We start from the raw sequence: 24,092 nt of genomic DNA, 5'->3' as shown, positions 1-24,092 counted from the left end.
ACTGGCAGAGGATGTGACATTTAAGAACAGGAAAGAATCATTTGTTTCCTTTCAGGTCTTCTCTAAACTAGGGAAGTGTGCTAGATAATAACTACCTATTAAATTGAAATGTGAGCAGATTCTTCCCAGAAGAGAAATCATTTAATTAGATTTCTTTGCAGTACTTCAAAAAAAAAAAAAAACACCTTCACCTGAATTATGCATATTCATTAATGTCATTATTACCCTTACATTTGGCAGTGCTGTGAAATTTCAGTGACATTGTCCTTAGATCTCACTGATTGCTTGAGATATCTTATTTTTATTTCATGAGTCCCTATGGATTTATTACTCATGGTGCTTCTTTGGAAAGAAAAATGCAATTGGATGGGAAATATTTTCCCCAAATTTCTTAGCTCTAGTTAGCAAAAAGTATCTTGTAGAATAAATAATCTTCACAGAATTTCCCATGCCTCTTATTGTCTCCTCTGCTCACTGTAAATTCTCTTATACCCTTAGTCTTTGGCCCTGTATGCTCTTTAAAAAGGTCTGCATTGGTTGCTATATATGTGAGTGTTAGGTTTGGCTATACCAACAGAAAAAGTGGCTTAAAGAGGTCGAAATACCAACAACCTCAGATATGCAGATGATACCGCTCTAATGGCAGAAAATGAAGAGGAACTAAAGAGCCTCTTGATGAAGGTGAAAGAGGAAAGTAAAAAAGCTGGCTTAAAACTCAAATTCAAAGCACTAAGATCATGGCCAGTCCATCCTAAAGGAAATCAGTCCTGAATATTCATTGGAGGACTGATGCTGAAGCTGAAACCCCAATACTTTGGCCAGCTGATGCAAAGAATTGACTCATTGGAAAAGACCCTGATGCTGGGAAGGATTGAAGGCGGGAGGAGAAGGGGATGACAGAAGATGAGATGGTTGGATGGCATCACCTACTCAATGGACATGAGTTTGAGTAAACTCCAGGAGATGGTGATGGACAGGGAGGCCTGGTGTGCTGCAGTCCATGGTCGCAAAGAGTCGGATACGACTGAGTGACTGAAGTGAACTGAACTGAAGATCATGGCATACAGTCCTATCACTTCATGGCAATTAGGTGGGGAAGAGGTGGAAACAGTGACAGTTGGACGGCATCAGTGACTCAATGGACATGAATTTGAACAAACTGGGAGATAGTGAAGGACAGGGAAGGTGGGCATCTTACAGTTCATGGCGTCACAACGAGTTAGACACGACACAGCGGCTGAACAACAGTAACAATGGGGTAGACTGTTTATTTATTTTTTTCTCTCTTTTCACATAAAGAACCCTGGAGGCAGATGGTGCAGGGCCAGACAGATAGGAGCCCCGTGATCATCAGGAAACCAGAAGCCGTCTTTCTGCTTCCACGTGTTAGCAGGTGGACTTTCATTCTCAGGGTCATCATAATCCAAGATGGCAATTTGTCATGCCTTTGGAGGAAGAGAGGAAAGGTTAAAAACATTCCTCCTCTCAGATAAGTCAGTGAACTTTAAGAGGCATTCCTAGAATTCCTACATAATACTTTTGTTTGAATCTTATTGGCCAGAATTTAGTCAAAAGATGATATCAGTGCACCAAAGGGAAGGCTGGTGAATGCTATATTTTAGGCAAGCATATTTGCAGTCTCAAAAAGAATTATTAATTGGCTTCTCTCCGGATAGATAGAGGGCAGCTCTCCAGTTCTTTCTCAGAGCTCCAGCTCACGTCACACGTGGGTACCAGCCTGGAGGAGGGCCAGCCTGGTTGCCTCGTTTAGTGTTGCACAGGATGGTGTCATCCGGTCTCTCAAAAAGCAAATGACAGGGCAGTACCGCATGGTACTTAGGATGCCCAAGGACGGCTTATGGGAGATAAAGGACTTGGACCCTCTGGGTCTTCTGAATCCTTTCTCACGTCCTAATTCCATCCTAGAATTCTTCTTTTTCAAGCAAACATACTAGTGACATCTGGCAAAGCTGAGGATTCAAGTGATGTTATAATTTGGGAACCCTTGGACCAAAATTGGAACATGGTTGCCAGCTTTCTTAGCCTTGAGGTGCTAAGAGAGAATTATTTTAGCACAGTGATGGGAAGTCCATGAATTTCAGTCTTTGCATTAAGATCAGAATTTAGTTTTTGAGCTTGTTCTTTAGAAACACAGGGAGAATTACACAACCCTGCCATCACCAATACCTTTCTCGGTTATGGACAGGTGAGACAGATAAACTGATGATGATGGAAGTGTTGTCCCTTCAGTCATGTCCGATTCTTTGTGACCCCGTGGACTGTAGCCAACCAGACTCCTCTGTCCATGGGATTCTCCAGGCAAAAATAGTGGAGTGGGTAGCTAGCCATTCCCTTCTATGGCGGAATCTTCCCAAGCCAGGGAACAAACCCAGGTCTCCTGCAGGTGGATTCCTTACTGTCTGAGCCACCAAGGAAAGCCCCTGAGAGAGATAGGAAATCAGCAAAGATAGAGATTTGAATAACAGTTAACAGCCTTGACATAGGAAATTGTAAGAATTCTACAAGAAGTAGGAGTATTTATTGTTCTGAATAATCCCTAGAGCATTTTCAAAAATTGATGGCACTCTGGGCTATAAAGGAAATCTCACCGAAGTTCAGAAAATGAGAGCCAGGCAGATCATGATTCTTTCACCACCATACAATTAAACTAGCAGACAGTATGAAAAGAACTCTTAACTATTTAGAAAATTTAAAAAAAAAAGAAACTTCTCAGTAATGGGTCAAAGAAAAACTTCACATTGACAACTAAAAATAAGTAGAAATTAATGATAATGAGAACACTAAAGATTAAAATTGGTGGTTGTTCAGTTGCTCAGTCGTGTCTGACTCTTTGCAACCCCATGGACAGCAGCACGCCAGGCTTCCCTGTCCTTCACCATCTCCCGGAGTTTGCTCAAACTCATATCTGTTGAGTTGGTGATGCCATCCAACCATCTCATCTTCTGCTGCCCTCTTCTCCTTTGGCCTTCAATCTTTCCCAGCATCAGGGTCTTTTCCATTGAGTCAGCTGCTCGCATCAGGTGGCCAAAGTATTGGAGCTTCAAAATTGGTGGAGTATAGCAAAAAATGCTTTCAGGAATTTACAGCTTTGAATGATTACATGTCAAAAGAAGAAAGATTAAACATCAGCTAACTTAAGAAGTAAGCAAAAGGGTAACAGAAGAAGCCCCCAAAAGTGTAGAAAGATTTTGATTAAAAAGAGCAGAAATCAGTGACATGATAGGAAAAAACCAATAATTTGTCTGCAGAAAGAAGCATTTGATAAAATTTAACATTTACCATGATTCCTCAGGGTGAGGAGAACAGTTTTAAATGGCATTTATTATAAAAGATTGGTAAATTCAACTACATCAAAATAAGAAAGCCCATTCATCAGAAGACTTTCAAAACTATCATAACAGCAGGTTAAAAACTGAAGTGTTATTTGAAAATTATTTAATTGGAAAAGAACTAGAATTTCTAAAAGAATAAAGAAAAACAAATGAGAAAAATAGAAACAACAGAAAAATGGGTAAAAGATACACAGAGGCAATTCATGGAGGAGGAAACATATGGTCAGAAAACAAGGAAAGATGTTCAGCATTACTAGTGCTAAGGAAATGCAGATAAGAGAATATTTGACATCCATTGATTGGGAAAACTAACAGTAGCCAAGCGCTGGGGAGGATATGGGACAGTGGATCTCTTACTCATTGTGAGAGCTTAAATTAGCACAGTAACTTGGGAAAATAACTTGATTATTTTGTAAAGTGAAATATGTATATATCTATAACTGCAGCTATACTTCTGGTGATTTATGCAAGATAAATTTCACCACAGGTGTAGGAGATCTGGATTCGATCCTTGGGTTGGGAAGATCCTTGGAGGAGGGCATGGCAACCCACTCCAGTATTCTTGCCTGGAGAATCCCCATGGACAGAGCAGTCCATGGGTCACAAAGAGTCGGACTTGACTGAGCGATTAAGCACATCTTATCACAGCCCACCAGAAGACAGCGCAAGTTAAAAGCAATGCTGTTCACTATAGCAGAAATGGAAAATTTTCTACGTGCCCATCATAACAAGAGCACATAAGTGATAAAATCTTCATATTGAAGTGAAAAAGACTGAACAATATAGCTTTATGCAACACAGATTAGTCTTACAGACATGTTAAGAGAAAAAATTTACAGAAGACAAAAGTATGTTACCCACCCTTTTTTTAGATCAAAAGAAAGTAAAGCCAAGTAATACATACTTAGGCATATGTGCGTGCTCAGTCATGTCCAACTCTTTGCAACCCCACGGATTGTAGCCCACCAGGCTCCTCTGTCCATGGGATTTTCCAGGCAAGAATACTGGAACAGGTTGCCATTTCTCCTCCAGGGAATCTTTCCCCGATCCAGGGACCGACCCCTTATGCATACATGTATGGAGTTAAACAAGAGACTCGGAATAATATTGTTTTGGGTGTAGTGGTTACCTCTGAGTGAGAAGCAGGAGGATGGGAATCACAGATGTGTGCAGAAACGGTCAATAAAAGCTCACCATTGGGACAGATGGTAGGTTCACAGGTGTTTATCGTATCAAAATATGAAAGAAGAGGACGAAGCACGGATCCATAATGATCCTGCATTGTGAGCTGAATTCTATGCTTCGTCCAACCCAAGGCCCTGATGTGGTTAGGAATAAAAACAGAGCTCCATGAATCCTTCAGATTACTTCCATTCCTTAATCAGTTTGCTACACAGTACAGTTAGACCATTTCCAATGTTTATTTCTTTTCCATTATTAGTTTTTTTTTCTCCTGGAATTATCTTCAGAGATATCAGTAACTTATGACAAATATTTGATTCATTGATCAGTATTTGACTATATCAAGCTTTCCAGTTTTAGCTTCTGTTTCCTGGCTTTCTTCTCTCCTTCCTTCCTTCTTTCCCTCCTTGACATTAACCCTCTTTCCTTCCTTTTTTTCTCTTAACTTTTTAATCATAAAAAGTTCGGCATACAAAACTAGAGAGGGAACTGCAGAGAATCCCATCCATGTACCCGTCTCAACATCAACGCTGATAAATTCACATTTCATCTACATATTCAGTCACTTTCTCCTCCTCCCCAAGACTATTGTAGAAAATTCCAGACATCGTGTCATTTCATCTGTAAATATTTCATTAAGTATCCTTAAAAGATCTGAGTCTCTTTTAAAGCCATAAATTACTATTATCATATCAAAATAAGCTATCTCTTAATGTTATAAAATATCCAATCAGTGTTTGCATTTCTCCTATAATCATTTTCCATCTCGTTCTCTTACAGAATGTTTTAACTGGGATCTAATTAACACCCATTCATTTTGATTAGTTTATAAGCCTTTCAACCCTTCTTTAAACTGTACTTTTCTCCTGTATCACTTTCTCCTTTTTTTTCTTGCAATTCTGTTGTTGTTTATCTCGTAACAGCTATAATATAAGCAACTAGATTGTCGTCTAGCATTTTCTACCGTCTGGGTGCTGCTAACTGTATTCTCGTGATGCAATGGAACATATTTCTCTATGTTTCTTACAAATTAGCAGTGAGATTCAGACCACTCAGCCATGTAGACTAGGGAGGGGTTGGTAACGTGGGCCTCGTCCCGCCCAGGCCTGTTCCTGTATGATGTTTTACTGGAAAACAGCCATGTTCATCATCTGATTGTTGTCCAAGGTCCCACACTGCTCCAGGGGTAGAGTTGAATATTTGCTACTGGCAGACTTGAGTAGTTGCAACAAGGACTTCAGGGCCGTCAAAGCCTAAAATATCTCCTATCTGGCCCTTAATAGAAAAAGTCTGCTGGCCACTGCGCTAGAGGCTTCCTCCCATACTGGGGGGATGGGTTTTTAGGTGTGTGCTCTTTCATCCAGGGGATAATGTGTTTGCTTCTTTCTCTGTATGCTGTTTGTTACCATTCAGTTCAGTTCAGTCGCTCGGTTGTATCCGACTCTTTGCGACCGCACGGACTGCAGCACACCAGGCTTCCCTATCCATCACCAACTCCCGGAGCTTGCTCAGACTCGCATCCATCGAGCCGTTAGTGAACCTTAATTCATTGACCCAGGAATTCAGTGAAGTTGCCAAATGCTGATCCTTTAATTCTGTCATTCCCTCTTTGCGTATTGACTGGAGTATTCCTCCAATAAGAAATTTCTCTGGATTTCTCTTTTTAGCCATTACTTCCACAGTGGCCAGTTTTCCCTAGACAAATTTTGAGATTCTAAATTTTGCTTTGATGATGCCATAAAATGACTACTTTTTCAACTCTGTCCGTCTTTGGAAAGCTCAGGAGAAAAGGCAGTTTCCTTCTGCTTTTATTTCTCAAATGTGCTAAAATTGGGAATGTTCACAGGTGGCAGTGGAGACCAGGGCAGTCATAGCCTGGATGGAAAAAATCCCCTTCGTGCTGGGTGGCAACCTGCAGGGGGGCGAGCTGGTGGTGGCCTACCCCTACGACATGGTGCGGTCCCTGTGGAAGACCCAGGAGCATACTCCCACGCCCGACGACCATGTCTTCCGCTGGCTGGCCTACTCCTACGCCTCCACTCACCGCCTCATGACGGATGCCAGGAGGAGGGTGTGCCACACGGAAGACTTCCAGAAGGAGGATGGGACCGTCAATGGGGCTTCCTGGCACACTGTGGCCGGAAGTAAGTCTCTGATGGTCCTGCTGTCGTCGTGGGGCCCAACGACAGTGGACTGCTGGATGGAGGTGGGGGCGACCCCGTGGTCCAGCTCTCCATCTATCCTTGTTCCCAACACAATAACTACCGTAATTAACCATGTATAAGGTGCGAGCACTTGCCTGGACTCTTCTTTCACCTTCACAATAGTCTTCAAGTGGATGTGGCTTACTCCTCTTGTTATGAAAGAGGTAACCGGGGCTTTGAGATGGGAAAGGGATCTGTCCAAGCTCCCAAGGAGCAGAACTGGGATCTGCCTGACCCTGTAGTCTACTCTTAGCTGCCGAGCTGTTTGGATGTTACAGGGTCAGAGTTAGTAAGTGTAGTCTTAGGGGAATTATTGGCCAGAAAAGCAAACCCAGCAAAGGGGCACAGAGCACTGTGGTGCTTTGCAGCCTGGGCACTGTACCCGGAGCCATTCCTGCAGTAGGAGACGCCCCGTGCTGCCGGCCCTTGGAAGGGGGCAGAGGTGGGGAGCAATGGGCCCATGCTCAAGACTTTTTCAAATCGCTCGTTCACTGGAGGCCCCGCCGACCCACCAGGGTGTCTGGTCAAAGTCCCATTGTTGTGATGCAGGGAATATGATGTCCTGTCCCCAGCACCCACTGAAGACAGAGAGGAAGCCCGGCAGAGACTTCAGGGATTCTTTTGCAGCAGAGGACCTCATGGTCCAAGTTTCAGGATCAGCCCTTTGTTTCCTGGGTCAGGGCTGCGCCTGGTCTCGAGTTCTCAAGTGAGGAGAGTTGAAGACATCACATTCCCTAAGGTGTCTCTGCATTGGGATGGCAAGACCCGAAATGTAATGTTCATTGCTTATTTTCTTGACTTTGTGAAGGTTGGTCAAACTATTCTGTGTCAGATGGACCTAGTTCATCACGGAAATGCTGTGTGACTCTGGAGAAGTTACTTTACCTCTCTGAACCCCCGCATTTTCCATTTGTAAACTGGGCCTGATGTTAATGGCGATGATAAGGATGATGGTGGTGGTCACCCTGGGACTGCTGTGAGCACGACAGAGATGGTGGCTGTGCGTTCTGTGTCTTGCTTGTCAGCAGCACTCTGTTAGAAATTCCCACTCCTCTCCCCGCTCTTCTAGGAAAGCGCTCACCATGAAACCTTTTATGAGCATATCCCTGTTCTCTCTTTTACTTTACTGATTCACTGTAGTATTATTTTTCCTTTGCTAGAGATTCAGCCTTCACAAACTTTTCAGGTATGTTTCCACTCTGAGGGAAAATTTTTTTTAAAAGAGTAGGCATATTTGTTTCCTTGGCCATTTAAAAAAAATAAAGCATGCAGAAAGCTTGCCATTTTTTTCTTGGTTACAAACCAAGCAGAGTTGTTTTATTTTTTTCTTCATCATGGCTTTGCTCTGTTCAAAGGAAAAAAAAAACAAAACACCCTAATTATCGACTATCAATACTCCTAGCCCTGTCTATCAAGAAAAATATCCTAATAGCGAAAAGCATACTTGCTTGTTCAGTTCTAGTCCTAAAAACCTACGATTATCTTTTTGAGAAGTATCTGCTTAGTTTTTGTGGCCACTGTGACTAAATTAGGTTCGGACACTGCAGAATTTGTCAGCAGCATGTCAATAGCACCGTTCTGAGAAGTTGGTTGCTATCTAATCACACGGACAGCATTTGATTTGTTTCTATCCCTTACATTTTCCATTATGCGGGGGACTTCTGTGGCAGAGCTGTGTGGTGGCTTGAGCCTTTTTAATCATTCTTCCTGCAGGCGGTGTGATGAGGCCTGCAGATTCATTTCTTTGTAGACTAATGAGATGCGATTTCTAATTTCCTTTCCTCCCGCTGCCCCTCCACTCCTTCTTTGTGTTCGGTTCTTGCTGGCTCATTAGCGGTGACCGACAGGTCTTAGCTGGTGGGAGTGGGCCGCTGGGAGCAGGGTCCAGTCCCGCCCAAAAGGCACAGCGTTTGCTGTGTGTGTGTTTCAGCTCCGAAGAGATCTGAGCCCTTCTTTGTGTCAGCTGCCGTCCGGCCTCCTCTCCCCACGAGGAAGGCAGATGTTGTGACAGCTTTGGGCACACGGCGCTCTAAGGAATGTGCTGCCCTGTGTTCCCGTATTGAAGCCGTGACAAGAGCAGGATGCCAGGCCCAGGGAGAACACAGAGGAGGTCTCGCCATCCCCAGCCAGGACCCGAGGCTTGAGAAGCTCTATCTGGGTTGCCCCACACCTTCTGTCCACACGTTTCACTTTCAAAGCCATTTCTTACCCAGGATTCTCCACTGCACCGCATTCACTAAAGGACTGGAATTCGGTGTTAACCATAGCCTGGCTTCTGCTTTGCCACCGTTCTCCTGGTTTCTCATCATTTTGCCAATTCTTCAAGCACTTCCAATGCTGTTGAAGATACACACTTACTGCAAAGGGGCATCCCAGGTGGTACAAGTGGTAAAGAACCCGCCTGCCACTGGAGGAGACATCAGAGACATGGGTTCAATCCCTGGGTTGAGAAGATCCCCTGGAGGAGGGCATGGCAGCCCACTCCAGTATTCTTGCCTGGAGAATCCCCATGGACAGAGGAGACCTGCAGGCGGGCTATGGTTCATAGGGTCGCTAAGAATTGGACACAAGTAAAGTGACTTAACATGCACGCATGCATGCACACATTTACTGCAAAATGGCAGGCCCACCTCAGAGTTTTAAATATCACATTTATTTATTTTAGTACTAATAAGGTCTGAAGGTTGGGGTAATGAGAAGTGTATGTGTGTGTGTGTGCGCGTGCGCGCAGTTGGAGCAGTCCTGTGATCCAGGAGGGCCTGCCTGTCATGCTGCTCTGTGGGCGCGGTCCACAGGCCTCCCTGCACTGTCTGTGATTCCACGCCTCAGGTTCTACTGAAGGAGCTGGCCTGGCATTTTGACCAACCTCCTTCAGCCAGACCAGGCCCTGCAAGGGATTTTCCATGAACTTGACATTGTTCCAGCCTGCTTATCCCCCTGCTGTCACTTTCCATATTTTATCACAAATGTGATCAAAGGTCCGTGGCTGCTGACACGTGAATGGTTCAAATCTGGAATCTGGTAGAGAGAGAGACATTATGTTTTGCACCATTTTGTTTGTGACTTGACTGATTAGGCAGCAGGTTGATACAGAATTTCTCTTAACACCCAAAGTCATGATTTTTGAATGGACTTTTGTGCTTGAGGATGCTCCACTGAGCACTCGGAGGAGGAAGGGAAGATGGGTCAGCTGAGGCTGGTGGAAGCACAGGAGGACCTTTTAGCCCCTGCCAACAGAGGAGCCAGCCCTGCCGACTCCTGCTCTCTGTGGCCTTGACTCTCAGAACCCAGGGAAGGCTTGGTGGAGGCACTTTCTGTGGGGGGACTCCCCTGGCTGTCACTTGGGACACAGTAGCACTGTGTTCTTGCTAATCACCCTGTTCCCCAAAACTGAAAATGTTGGGTAGAGATCCCCTGAACTTCATGTCATCCGACATTCATTTGTTCATTTTGCAAATGTTGGGTACTTTAATGGGATGGGGCCCCAAAAAAATGTCCACTTCCTAATCTCTGGAACTTGGGTATGTGACCTTATTTGGAAAATGGGTCTTTGTAGATGTCATTGGATCTCATGATGAGGTCATCGTGGGTTACCCAGATGGACCCTAAACTCAGTGACAGATGTCCTTATAAGGGGCAGACCAGGAGAAGATGCAGACGCTGAGAAGGCCCCGTGAAGACAGAACCAGGGCCGGGAGTGGTGTGGCCACAGCCAAGGAACACCGCGGGCCGGTGGGACTGAGAGAAACGAGGGAGAGCCCTTGGAGGGAGTGTGGCCTTGCCAGCACCTTGATTCTGGACCTCTGGCCTCTGGAGCTGCGAGAGGATAAGTTTCTGTTGCTTTTGACAGCCCAGTTGGTGTGATCCTTGATACCAGCACCCCTAACAAATGAACACAGGGCCCAAGTCCTATTGTAGGCATGTCAGGATGTATGAGGCTGTCTGCTGTCCAGCCGGATGGGGACAGCATTTGTCCTACAGTCCCTGAGCACACACCTGGGTTCAAACCCCAGCTTTGTCCAGATGCGTGATTCCGAATGCATTCCTTAATGCATTCCGACCATTCTCTGCTTCAGTTTTCTTATTTGTGAAATTGGGCTACAACTACCTACCTCTCTGCTGGTTTGTGGTGAAGAGTAAGTGAGCTTGGCTGTAGAGCACTAGAGACAGGTTCTGGCTTACGTAGGAACTCAGTAAATGGTGAGATGGATAGCTGTGTTTATGAGTTAGAGCAGACAACTACAGGTTTCATTCCACAGTTGCTGAGCTGTAGGTGAGAGCAGCATAACAGCTGAGCTAAATTTAAACTAAAAATCCACATTATTAATGATACCTTAAAAAATAGCAAAATAAAAAGCCCCAGAAACAAAAGAAAAAGAGACAACAAGAATTTAACAAAATAAAAAAAGTGGGGTTTCTCTGATGGCTCAGTGGTAAAGAATCTGTCTGACAATGTAGGAGACACGAGTCTGATCCCTGATCCAGGAATATCCCACTTGCCGTGGATCAACTAAGCCCGTGGGCCACAGCTGTAGAGCCTGTGCTCTGGAGCCTGGGAGCCACAACTGCTGAAGCCCTTGGGCCCTAGAGCCCATGCTTGGCAACAAGAGAAGCCACTTCAGTGAGAAGCCCGTACATCATACCTGGAGAGTAGCCCCCGCTCGCTGCAACTGGAGAAAAGCCCATACAGCAACAAAGATCCAGCACAGCCAAAAAATAAATAAATACAATGATTACAACAAAGTTAAACAAGAAAAAGAAGTGATACCACTATCCTGAAGATAGTATCAAACTGATTTTAATAAAATGAAAATGGTTTTATCTAGAAGACACTTCTTTCAGTCCCCCTTTTCTCAGTCCCCCTCTTCTGCACTTGCCTGTCTTCCCTGTAAATTGTTCCAGCTGCATCTTGTCTCTCTCTCAACGCCCGCCCTCCTCTTTCTTGCTCTAATGTTTTGTGTAGAGTAGATACTTGATGCCTCTTTGTTCAAATGAAGTCCTCGGAGTCGTGTGCTTGAACATTCTTGCTGTCTCTCATGCCCCTCTGAGCACCGTGAAGCTAAAATGTTACCTGGTTGGCTTGGCAGGTCTCAACGATTTCAGCTACCTTCACACAAACTGCTTCGAGCTGTCCATCTACGTGGGCTGTGATAAATATCCACATGAGAGCGAGCTGCCTGAGGAGTGGGAGAACAATCGAGAATCCTTGATCGTGTTCATGGAGCAGGTATGATGCGGGCACTCGGCGGGGATGGGGGCTCACTAGGGAGCAAAGCCCTTGAGATGGCCAAAAGCCTGAGATCAAAACTAGTCCCATCACTCTGGGCTGCTGACTATAGTGTCGGAAGGAGCTGTTGTCTCTGAGCTCTGTGTCCGTGTCAGTCACTCCCACTGGTTCTTGGTGAGTGAGACTCCACACTGCTGGTCCGTTGGGAGGGGTGCTTTGTGTCCAGCCAGCATGCCCAGGCTTCCTGTATTCATCTGCTAGGTCTAGCATAACGAAACACACAGGCTGGGCAACAGGAGAAGGCTGGAAGTCCAAAATGCGTGTGTCAGCAGGTTGGTTTCCCTCCGAAGCCTCTCTTCTTGGCTTGCAGAGGGCTGCCTTCTCACTGTGTCCTCACACACCCTTTACTCTGTGTGCAGATACTCCTGGTGTCCCTGTGTGTCCAGGTTTCCTCCTCTTTTAAAGACATCAGTCAGACGATAAAGCCCACTCTCCTGGCGTCAGCAGTTCTTTAAAGATGCTCTCGCCAAAAGCAGTCACCTTCTAAGGTACTGGTGGGGTGGGGACTTCAATGTATGGATTTGTGGGGGGCACAGTCCAGCCCATAACATCAGCTTGGAGGCAGAGGACCAACCACTGCAGGTAACCGGGTGCCACCTGGGAACAGTTCTAAATCATGCCAGCCAGCTTCTGCTTGGAGCTAGTGAGCATCTGCTTGTAGCCAGTGAGGAAGCCTTGCTGTGTATGCTAGGCCCTTCACACACCTTTCTTTTCTTCTGTTCGCAATGACACACCTGTCTCATAGTATTGGGCAAACTGGCTTTCGTTTGGTACTAAAACTAGCCAGGTAACATCCATTCCCCACTAAGGAATAGACTCACAGAAACCAGAGAGATAAAAATTAATGTTGAACTTCAGACGATTCTACCATGACTCCCATTCATTAGGAAGTAAGATGCTGAGGCTGTTTTGGGAGGTTGCCCTTCTTCCATGGGTGGCTGTAGATGAGTCAGAAGAAGCATATTAGCCAAGGGCTTGGGCCGCCAGCTTCCTGATACCTGCACCTCCATATGGGTGGCAAAGGATGGCACCAGCTTATAGCAATAGCATCCACGTCAGATCCATGAGGGTCCTGGGAGGGTCAGTGCAACCCACAGCTCACTTTCCTGGTAGAGAAGGCTGTGAACCTTAGGAAGCCATGAGCACACTTTCCATCCCCACTCTGGAAGTCTGTGGGGAAAGGCTCTTTTTTCATTTTATATACGCAGAGAAAGAGGACCCTACTCATTCTAATATGATGATCCCAGTTTAGCCAAAGAGCCTCCTATAAATAAAATACCCAGGCATAGCAGTACGTATGAAGAGTGTCATTGGAAGTGATGGCATGTCAGCTTGGGTCTTCATATGGGGAAACCTAGTTGGTGTGCATCACATGACACAGCTCATCAACGGAAGGGCCCTGGGGACTGAACTGTACTTTACAGGAGCCTCTTTGAGTCTTTCCTCTCCTGTTTGACTCTTAGAGTCTATTTCTTAAGTCTGTAGAGTCCAGGAAAGTCAAAATAAATGTACCTGTAAAAATTAAATTCCATTTTTACTGGATGTGTTTTTTAATGAACCATCTCAGATCCTCATATTTTCTCAACCTCTGGGACATTTTAACTCTGGGGGAAGACTTTCCAGTAGATGGGCCTGAAAGGAATACAGAAATTTACACACCAAATCCACACGGAGTTGGGGCGCTTTCGAGCCAGCTGTGGCTCTGAGGGGGTCTGAGTAGCCCTGGGCTGGCAGTAGGTTTATAGCCCCATTCGCTCTGCCAGACGGTCTGTAAGCCCCTGTGTTTCCCTTCATGTTCACGAGTAGGTCCATCGCGGCATCAAAGGCCTGGTGAGGGATTTGCATGGAAAAGGGATTCCAAATGCTGTTATCTCCGTGGAAGGCGTTAACCATGACATCCGAACAGGTAACTGCAAGTGTCTGTGAACTGTTTCTCAGGAGGAAATACCCAGGTTCTTGAAGCGTTTGACTTGAGTTAGAACCACAAAGTGAGGTCCAGAAACTTCCTCCTCTGCTCTCCCTTATCCTCTCTTTCCTCCAACTTTCCCTGGGAGGCCCTAGAAGCCAGGTATTCAGCCTATGCTTTCTGCTTTCTCTCTGTCCCTTATTCAGGTGGAAGCAAGACGCTCAGAGAGGCTGGAGGACCCACTGAAGGTTCAGGATGTGGGTGGGGCCTGGGTTGAGGTGTGTGAACAGCTGCATGCTGTGTCCCTGCTGGTTCCAGAGATCCCGAGCTGGCGGGAGGGCAGCCTGCAGACACTGGGCACCTGCCCGCCGGCTGCCTTCTTCTCTGCTGATCAGAAAGTGAGGTGAAAACACGCCCAGGCTTTTCCTTGCGCCCCAGGACTGCCATCACCTGGGATGGCACTTGCTGTGTTCAGGGGGACATGTGAAACAGAGACCTTGACTTTCGATGGACAACGTTGGCGCCACAAGGCAGTGACAGATGTGCGTGGCAGAGAATTGCCTGGATGCCCAAGTCAGACTGTCAGCAGGAGTTCTGCTGGGGATGGTGTGCCCACAGGCATGATCAAACCAACACGCGGAGGTTTTCGTAGGGGGTGGGGGCAGCTTTAGAGGGCACTGAGTCTGCAAGGCAGACACTTTGCTGTCAGCAGCGGTAAGCAGGTCACTGGGTCCTGCATTGGCTTCCCATGGTTGCCATGACAAAGGACCACAGACGGTGAGGCTTAAAGCAGAAATGTATTCTCTCTCTGTTACGGAGGCCAGGAGTCTGCAGTCCTGGTGTCGGCGGTGCTGTGCTTCCCTAGAGCCCCGGAAGGATCCCCCCTCAGCTCTTCCAGCTCCTGGGGGCTTTGGGTATTCCTGCGCTTCCTTGGCTGTGTCGCTCCAGCCTCTGCCTGTTTCCTCCTGGCTCCTCCTCTTCTGTCTCTTCTGAGGACAGATCGTTGGATTTAGGACCCACTCATGTAAACGACAGAATGATTTCTGTTCGTTTCCAAGGCAAACCATTCAGTATTACAGTAATCCAAGTCTATGCCCCAACCAATAATGCTGAAGAAGCCAAAGTTGAACGGTTCTATGAAGACCTACAAGACCTTTTAGAACGAACACCCAAAAAAGATGTCCTTTTCATTATAGGGGACTGGAATGCAAAAGTAGGAAGTCAAGAAACTCCTGGAGTAACAGGCAAATTTGGCCTTGGAGCACGAAATGAAGCAGGGCAAAGGCTAATAGAGTCTTGCCAAAGGAACGCACTGGTCATAGCAAACATCCTCTTCCAACAACACAAGAGAAGACTCTACACATGGACATCACAGATGGTCAACACCGAAATCAGATTGATTATATTCTTTGCAGCCAAAGATGGAGAAGCTCTATACAGTCAGCAAAAACAAGACCAGGAGCTGACTGTGGCTCACATCATGAACTCCTTATTGCCAAATTCAGACTGAAATTGAAGAAAGTAGGGAAAACCACTAGACCATCCAGATATGACCTAAATCAAATCCCTTATGATTATACAGTGGAAGTGAGGAATAGATTTAAGGGACTAGATCTGATAGAGTGCCTGATGAACTATGGATGGAGGTTCGTGACATTGTACAGGAGACAGGAACCAAGACCATCCCCATGGAAAAGAAATGCAAAAAAAGCAAAATGGCTGTCTGAGGAGGCCTTACAAATGGCTGTGAAAAGAAGAGAAGCGAAAAGCAAAGGAGAAAAGGAAAGATATAAGCATCTGAATGCAGAGTTCCAAAGAATAGCAAGGAGAGATAAGAAAGCCTTCCTCAGCAATCAATGCAAAGAAATAGAGGAAAACAACAGAATAGGAAAAACAAGAGATCTCTTCAAGAAAATTAGAGATATCAAGGGAACATTTCATGCAAAGATGGGCTTGATGAAGGACAGAAATGGTATGCACCTAACAGAAGCAGAAGATATTAAGAAGAGGTGGCAAGAATACACAGAAGAACTGTACAAAAAAGATCTTCACGACCAAGATAGTCACGATAACGTGATCACTGACCTAGAGCCAGACATCTTGGAATGTGAAGTGGGCCTTAGAAAGCATCACTACTAACAAAGCTAGTGGAGGTGATGGAATTCCAATTGAGCTATTTCAAATCCTGAAAGATGATGCTGTGAAAGTGCTGCACTCAATATGCCAGCAAATTTGGAAAACTCAGCAGTGGCCACAGGACTGGAAGAGGTCAGTCTTCATTCCAGTCGCAAAGAAAGACAATGTCAAAGAATGCTCAAACTACCGCACAATTGCACTCATCTCACGTGCTAGTAAAGTCATGCTCAAAATTCTCCAAGCCAGGCTTCAGCAATATGTGAACCGTGAACTTCCAGATGTTCAAGCAGGTTTTAGAAAAGGCAGAGGCACCAGAGATCAAATTGCCAACATCCGCTGGATCATGGAGAAAGCAAGAGAGTTCCAGAAAAACATCTATTTCTGCTTCATTGACTATGCCAAAGCTTTTGACTGTGTGGATCACAATAAACTATGGAAAATTCTGAAAGAGATGGGAATCCCAGACCACCTGACCTGCCTCTTGAGAAACCTGTATGCAGGTCAGGAAACAATAGTTAGAACTGGACATGGAACAACAGACTGGTTCCAAATAGGAAAAGGAGTACGTCAAGGTTGTATATTGTCACCCTGCTTATTTAACTTATATGCAGAGTACATCATGAGGAACGCTGGGCTGGAAGAAGCACAAGCTGAAATCAAGATTGCTGGGAGAAATATCAATAACCTCAGATATGCAGGTGATACTACCCTTATGGCAGAAAGTGAAGAGGAACTAAAAAGCCTCTTGATTAAAGTGAGAGAGGAGAGTGAAAAGGTTGGCTTGAAGTTCAACATTCAGAAAACAAAGATCATGGCGTCTGGTCCCATCACTTCATGGGAAATAGATGGGGAAACAGTGGAAGCAGTGTCAGACTTTATTTTTTTGGGCTCCAAAATCACTGCAGATGCTGACTGCAGCTATGAAATTAAAAGATGCTTACTCCTTGGAAGGAAAGTTATGACCAACCTAGACAGCATATTAAAAAGCAAAGACATTACTTTGCCTACCAAGTTCCGTCTAGTCAAGGCTATGGTTTTTCCCGTGGTCATGTATGGATGTGAGAGTTGGACTGTGAAGAAAGCTGATCGCCGAAGAATTGATGCTTTTGAACTGTGGTGTTGGAGAAGACTCCCTAGAGTCCCTTGGACTGCAAGGAGATCCAACCAGTCCATTCTAGAGGAGATCAATCCTGGGTGTTCATTGGAAGGACTGATGCTAAAGCTGAAACTCCAATACTTTGGCCACCTCATGCGATGAGTTGACTCACTGGAAAAAACTCTGATGTTGGGAGTGATTGGGGGCAGGAGGAGAAGGGGACGACAGAGAATGAGATGGCTGGATGGCATCACCAGCTCAATGGACATGAGTTTGAGTGAAATCCGGGAGTTGGTGATGGACAGGGAGGCCTGGCGCGCTGCGATTCATGGGGTCGCAAAGAGTCGGGCACGACTAAGCGACTGAAGTGAACTGAACTGAACATGTAATCCAGGCTGAACTCATATCAAGAGCCTGAATTACATCTGCAAAAACCTCTTTTCCAAATAAGATCAATTCACAGGTCCTGGGTAGTAGGATGTGGGCCATTGGGAGGGTAGGGTCCTGCCCAGGTGTAGGGAACAGATGCACCGTCAGCACGAGGCAGGAAATCCTGATTGTCATTAAAAAAATGACTTCTTCAGTCGCAAACACCCTTGAACTGGGAGAAATGAGACTTGACACGGACTTGGCCTGACCTGTGCCTGGTGGTCTGAGAGCTTACCCTGGGCCCAGGTAGCCAGCCGCCTTGGTCATGACGTGGCATTTCCCAGACACACAGCGAGAGGCCGAACTGGTACTGAGCCAGGGGTTTGAGAGTCTCCATGGCGTGCCCTTCCCTTGTCCACGCTGTTCCTCCCGAAGGAGAGAAGGGGCCTTTTCCCCACTAGCTGATCACATGCATGGAGACACTGTCCTCCCCGAAATGATCCCATTTGACCTGCGAGGAAGCTGAAGCTCTGGACAGGGAGAGGTTGGGATTCAGTACATGTTAAGAGTGTCACCGGCCCAGGTGTTCTTCAGTGCCAGGCTGTCCGCTCACGTGCCTGACAGAGAAGGACAAGTATCGTGTCAACGGGTGGCACGCGTCTGAAATGCCATGAAGCAGTGGACTATGGTGTGATGCCCTGAATCACCTTCTCTCAAGGTAGCTAACCTGGTTCTTCACTCAGCCGTTATTTCCTGAGCATCTCACCACTTTTCCCCCAAGATCTTGTAGCTACTGACCGCGAGGCTGCACACTGGGTTGCATGGCATTTGGTACACAGGAGCCCCACCGAAATGAACTGAACTGAGCCCCACATGGAGAGGCATACACTGATCCATTCTCAATTCATTCATTCGACAGAGGCCGATTGCAAGCTTGTCATGGGCCAGACATGCAAGGGGCGGGTGATCCTCATGGATCAAATGGGCTGTCTGATCTGGTTCTGCCCAGGACTTGTATTTTAAACATTCTTAATGAGCTCCTATAAAAGAGTGATTCGTTAAAGAGCCTGGAACATTCCTTGGACCATTAGCGCCTTGTAGGCAATGGGAGAAAAGGAGAGTTTTAAACAGAGTGGGAGATAAAATGTCCACGGGGCCCCACAAGACAGCAGAGAACTCTGCCTGATGAGCTCAGAATTTCAAGCCCCTGTCATCAAGGAGAGTTTCGATGAGCTAATGGGAAACTCAGCTCAACCTCCCTTTATTCCCCCAAAATAATCTCCCAGCACCTTCTCATTACAGAGGAATGAATCCCATGTGTCATGAACGGTTCTTCATTGTGTTAGTTTCAGGGTCCTCCCGTGTGTCACATAAGCTCTGAATCTGCCTTGATTTCTGTCTGAGGCTTATGTGATCTGACAAGTTTTATTCCAGGAGGGATTTTGCATAAAACAAGCAGGCTTATGAAGTGGAATTCCACAGGGAGTGAAGTTGGTACGGATGCTTTCTAAATGCATGCAAATGTGCTGGCCCAACACCTGGCTCAGAATGCCACGTGACTGTCTTTTGTTCAGAAGACACTAACCCAACCTGCGAGTGAATGGCCCTCCATTAGGACCTGGCTTGTCCCTTCCATCCACCCATGCCGGGCAGTGCCAGCTGGGTGCCACGCTCCCCGTGCAGCCCCACAGAATGCTCCCCTCAAACACACACCTGGCGGGGCATCATGATAAGAAGGCTGGCACACCACAGATAGGTGGATCGAGGAGGGTGTGAGGAGGGAGCCTTCTGCTCTTGCTGGGAGAAGGAGCATTCCAAAGCCGTCTGATAAATCTGAATGAGTACTGCTGACAAGCATGTGCTATTTATGGATTTCTTTCACTCCTCTGGCTCCCTGAGCGCCTCCCTTGGTGGGAACCTGGGCTGCCCCTTCCCTGGGCTTTCATACTGGCCTCCCATGTGTCCCCAAGGTGGGCAGTCCCACTGAGAGGCCTCACCTCCAGGGGCCTCCATCAGGGCAGGCAGCCTTTGGCAGGAAGCCAGTTCCTAACCTTAACTAATCCGCCCCTGCGTTTGTGGGGAGAAAGTACCCACAGTAGCTGAGACGTAACGTGTTCAATTTCTCGCAGGAATAGGACGTTTGCATTCATGTTTGCATGACTGTTTGTCTTCATCCTGCTCAATCCAGCTGGCATGCTTGGACGACGCACTATTGAAACCCAGGGTTAAGTGGGAAAGAGGAAGCACAGGTCATATGGAGCCCAGGGCTCAGCACGGGGCCAGGATGGGACAGGGAAGCTACTCACACTCAGGTCATGAGGTCTGGAAGAGCAGAGGTGCCCCCCGGCAGGTGTGTCTGGGAGCTGAGAGCTTGGAGGAATGTCTCAGGGGATGCCTGCCCTGCCCAGGAGGTCGGGGCCATCAGATTAACTGGACAAAGATGGCCAGACGCGGCTCTTGGTCTCTGAAAAGCCATGAAGTGACATTTTATGTAGTTGAGAACCTTGCATTCTCACTGGAGAAAGATGCAGGTGCTGAGAAAGACAGGGAAAGCCTGCCTGTGTTACATGCCCAGGGCTCTCACATCGAGGCCTGTTTACCAGGTAGCGGATTCTGCGAGCGTGTGGTGAACAACTGCCTGCACATTTCATTTTTCACAACATCTTGTGCTTTAGTGAACTCATTGCATGCATTGCATGGGACGTCTCAGATAAATAGAGGAAATGGCAACCCACTCCAGTGTTCTTGCCTGGAGAATCCCAGGGACGGGGGAGCCTGGTGGGCTTCTGTCTATGGGGTCACACAGAGTCGGACACGACTGAAGTGACTTAGCAGCAGCAGCAGCAGTGATGTCAGTTTAAACGTGCTGCTTTAGAGTGTTGTGTGTGTGTGTGTAAGATACATATTCATTTACACAGAGAATTCTCGTCCATCCATTAGAGGACTTCTGGACTCGTTCAGATGAGTAAATCTTGCCCAGGCCTACATAGCACTTGATCAAATCCAGCCTTTTCTCTTTAGACTGGACAGGACAGATTGTCCTAAGAGAGAGAACAAACCTGGCCCTGGAAGACCAGTTGATCACTAGTTGTGTGACCTTGTGTAGATGTGACACTTCCCTGGGCGTCCAGTTACTCCTGTAGAAATGGAGATTGTTACATGGCTTACCACGGAGCTTGACTGGGTCGGTCCAGTGGATTGGCACCTGTCTCATCCTTCTGTGCCCTGCATCAGAGTTGACATTTCCTTTTTGGTCCGTCGGATACGACTGAAGTGACTTAGCAGCAGCAGCAGCAGTCAAAGCTATGGCTTTTCCAGTGGTCATGTATGGATGTGAGAGTTGGACCATAAAGAAAGCTGAGCACCAAAGAATTGATGCTTTCAGACTGTGGTGTTGGAGAAGACTCTTGAGAGCTCCTTGGACTGCAAGGAGATCCAACCAATCCATCCTAAGGGAAATCAGCCCTGAATATTCATTGGAAGAACTGAAGCTGAAGCTCCAATACTTTGGCCACCCCATGCGAAGAACTGACTCACTGGAAAATACCCTGATGCTGGGAAAGATTGAAGGCAGGAGGAGAAGGGGCTGACAGAGGATGAGATGGTCAGTTGGATGGCATCACTGACTCGATGGACATGAGTTTGAGCAAACTCTGAGAGTTGGTGATGAACAAGGAAGCCTGGTGTGCTACAATCCATGTGGTCACAAAGAGTTGGACACGACTGAGCAACTGAACTGAACTGAACTTCCTATTGCAAAGCCTCCTTAATGTCAGAGGTCCAAGTGATCTCAGCAGGTGTGGGTCCCCTGGGAAGGAGTGGCCTTGGCCTCAGACCCTGCTTTATTCAACAAAGATCTAGCCATGAGCTGAGGCTGGACATGGCTCCAGTTGGATCCCTGTTGGATGCCTGATCAATGGTGTCACTGAGGGGGGTGGGGAGGGGGAAGGGGACACTGTCTGCAACGTGTAACTGCCCCTGAAGCTCCAGTTCTTCATGGAAGACCAGGGAATGACGTGCAGACCTGGGACCTCTTTCCAGGTCACTTGGCCCAAGTCCTCTGTAGCCTTTTCCTTCTCTTTTTCAGAATTGAAGAGCCCCACCCTCATACTACTCTTCTATATTTATAGCCATGCTAAGGGAAGCCAGGAAACCAGGCACAGATGGCTTTTCAAGATGGCATTCTTTGGCAAGGGCATCTGATTTAGAAGTTCAAGTTCATAATGAATGGTGTGTATTGTCAGAGAGAAAGGAATGTTAGCGATCATGTCTCCATCTCTGCTCATGCGTACTAACACTGCAGGGAGCCTACACTCCAGTCCCCTTCCTGTTAAAACCATTAAGGTAACGTCCCAAAAGGAAAACATCTCGGCGTCCAAAATGCACTAAGAATTTGCATCTGCTGGGGCTTGAATTCCACACTGCCTGCCTGCAAGTCTCTCCCTGGCCAAGAGGCTGGCCTTGGAATAACAGGGCTGGTTGGTATCTGTGTTAAAAAGGGACTGCTTTCAATTCTCCTGTTTTCTTTTCACAGCCAGCGATGGGGATTACTGGCGCCTCCTCAACCCTGGAGAGTATGTGGTCACAGCCAAAGCAGAAGGTTTCACCTCGTCCACCAAGAACTGCATGGTCGGCTATGACATGGGGGCCACGCAGTGCGACTTCACGCTCAGCAAAACCAACCTGGCCAGGATCAGAGAGATCATGGAGAAGTTCGGAAAGCAGCCCGTCAGCCTGCCAGCCAGGCGGTTGAAGCTGCGGGGGCGGAAGAGACGACAGCGCGGGTGACCTCTCAACTCTTGAGTCATGTCCCGGACCCCTGCAAATTAAACCACCTTGGTTGTAGCTTCATAGAGGACTCACTCCTTGTTGTTTTCTGTGTAATTCATGAAGGCCTGGGAGTATGTGTGCACTGCAAGTCTGGTCCTCAGCGGGGGATTTAGGATAGTTTCTTTGTTCCCATTTATCCAAATAACTTGGGCAAAGCAGCAGAGGAAGGCTGGTAGAGGTGAAATAATTCAATAAGCCAACCTGGGGCTCAAGAGAGAGAGAGAGGGAGGGAGGAGCTTGCCTGTTGAGGGTCTCCTGGCTGTACAGGAAAGGAAACGGGTGCTTCTCCTGTTTGCGTGACAGTAAGAATTCCCAGTGCATTTGCAATTTGCACAGTGAAAGTGGCAGCATTCCCAGGGCTCTGCTGTCCCAAATGTTACCAGCTGAGTTGCTCACAGGCATTCTAAAAACCCACCCTCTCTGGCCCCAGGACATTCCAAGCTGCTACAGAAGAATCCTGCACTCTGTTGACAATAGAGACATTACCAAGTGAGCATCAGCCTGCCTCTTGATTTAGCTTAGTTCCCCTTTCAACAAAGGATCATGCTCATAAAAGGAGAGAAAGGCTGAAATAATTCAAGAGTGAATGTGGGCAGCAGGCACGCATTGGGTCGAGTGGTGTGCAGTGGGGCCCACAGAGAACCCCCAAAACTTCCTGCTGCTGCAGTTGGGGGCTCCCTGAACAGGGACAGAAGGAGGCGCCAGCCTCCCTAAGGAACCAGAGCAGTTAGCCTGGCTCTCTGACCTCCTGGGACTTGAAAAGAGCAAAAGAGGCTGACCGCCAGCCCTCCCTGTTCAATATAGTCCTCCTTTCCTGGAAACGAGCACTCCTAAGCTGGCCTGACATCACCCTGGCAGTTATTTTTGGTATGTGGGATGCTGGGCCATCCAGATTAGACTCCATTTGATGAAAAGCTCTTAGAATTATCAGGGAGCATTGGTGTGGGAGGGGTTATTGAATCTCCATGCAAGAGCACAGTTCGTCTTGGTTTTTATTAATGTTGCTGCCTCACTGACCTGAGAAGAAGAGAAAAATAAAGCAAGTGGTGAGATCCTTCTAGTCGTGTGGTTTTCTCAGGTAGACTTGCAGCCACCCAGACGCCATGCCCCACCTCCTCTCTCTGCATTTGGTCATCCTGGTGAAGGCTCCTGTTCTAGAGGGGCAGTCCGTACCCGGATCAAGGTCCGTAGAGGTGCGGCCAGCTCTGTGTCCCCTGTCTCTTGCCCCAGGGTGGGGATGGGGGTGCCTGTGTTAGGGTGAAGTCATCCTGACACTTGGGACCCACTAGTAACTCCTGGAGCTGCCAGGGAGCGCCTTCCCAGAAAAGAGTCTCATGTCACTTTCTGAGAATCTACACAAGAGATCGGCAGCCTTATAAAGGATTAGATCGTAAATATTTTAGGATTTGCAGGCCATAAACTCTGTCACAAGTACTCAGTTCTGCTATTCTTGCACAAAAGCAGATATACACCATATGTAAATCAAGCGGGCGTGGCCGTGTTCCAGTAAAACTTCATTAAAACATGTGGCAGAGACTTCCCTGGAGGTCCAGTAAGGTTAGGACGCTATGCTTTCACTGCGGTAAACCAGGTTCAATTGCTGGTGGGGGAACTAAGATCCTACAAGGAGACCAAACATAAAAACATGTTGCAGCTGGGTTTGACCACAGTCTGGGGCATTGTTAGCTGACCCGTGCTGTTCACTAGAACCTTCGGTGGTGCTGGAGAT

The 24,092-nt window shown here is 47.0% G+C and overlaps 1 protein-coding gene across 3 annotated transcripts in view; it reads left to right on the top strand.

Moving 5' to 3' along the window:
- Window positions 1-23,420, top strand: part of CPXM2 (carboxypeptidase X, M14 family member 2) — a 146,230-nt gene extending 122,810 nt beyond the window's left edge. Inside the window, exons 11-14 of one of the 3 annotated variants that reach the window (XM_055424451.2) lie at window positions 6,382-6,679; window positions 11,827-11,966; window positions 13,833-13,932; window positions 22,068-23,420. In XM_055424451.2, coding sequence (XP_055280426.2) covers window positions 6,382-6,679; window positions 11,827-11,966; window positions 13,833-13,932; window positions 22,068-22,321 — 792 coding nt within the window. In that variant the 3' untranslated portion in view covers window positions 22,322-23,420. Of the gene's footprint in view, window positions 1-6,381; window positions 6,680-11,826; window positions 11,967-13,832; window positions 13,933-21,620; window positions 21,760-22,067 lie in introns of those variants that run through there. The other 2 variants (XM_088842407.1, XM_088842406.1) reach the window with 2 other exon arrangements.
- The last annotated feature ends 672 nt before the right edge of the window (window positions 23,421-24,092 follow it).

Source organism: Moschus berezovskii, chromosome 12, assembly GCF_049115385.1.
Source record: "Moschus berezovskii isolate FMDL1 chromosome 12, NW_MosBer_1.0, whole genome shotgun sequence".
NCBI lineage: Eukaryota > Metazoa > Chordata > Mammalia > Artiodactyla > Moschidae > Moschus > Moschus berezovskii.
This window is presented reverse-complemented; position numbering and strand designations above follow the sequence as displayed.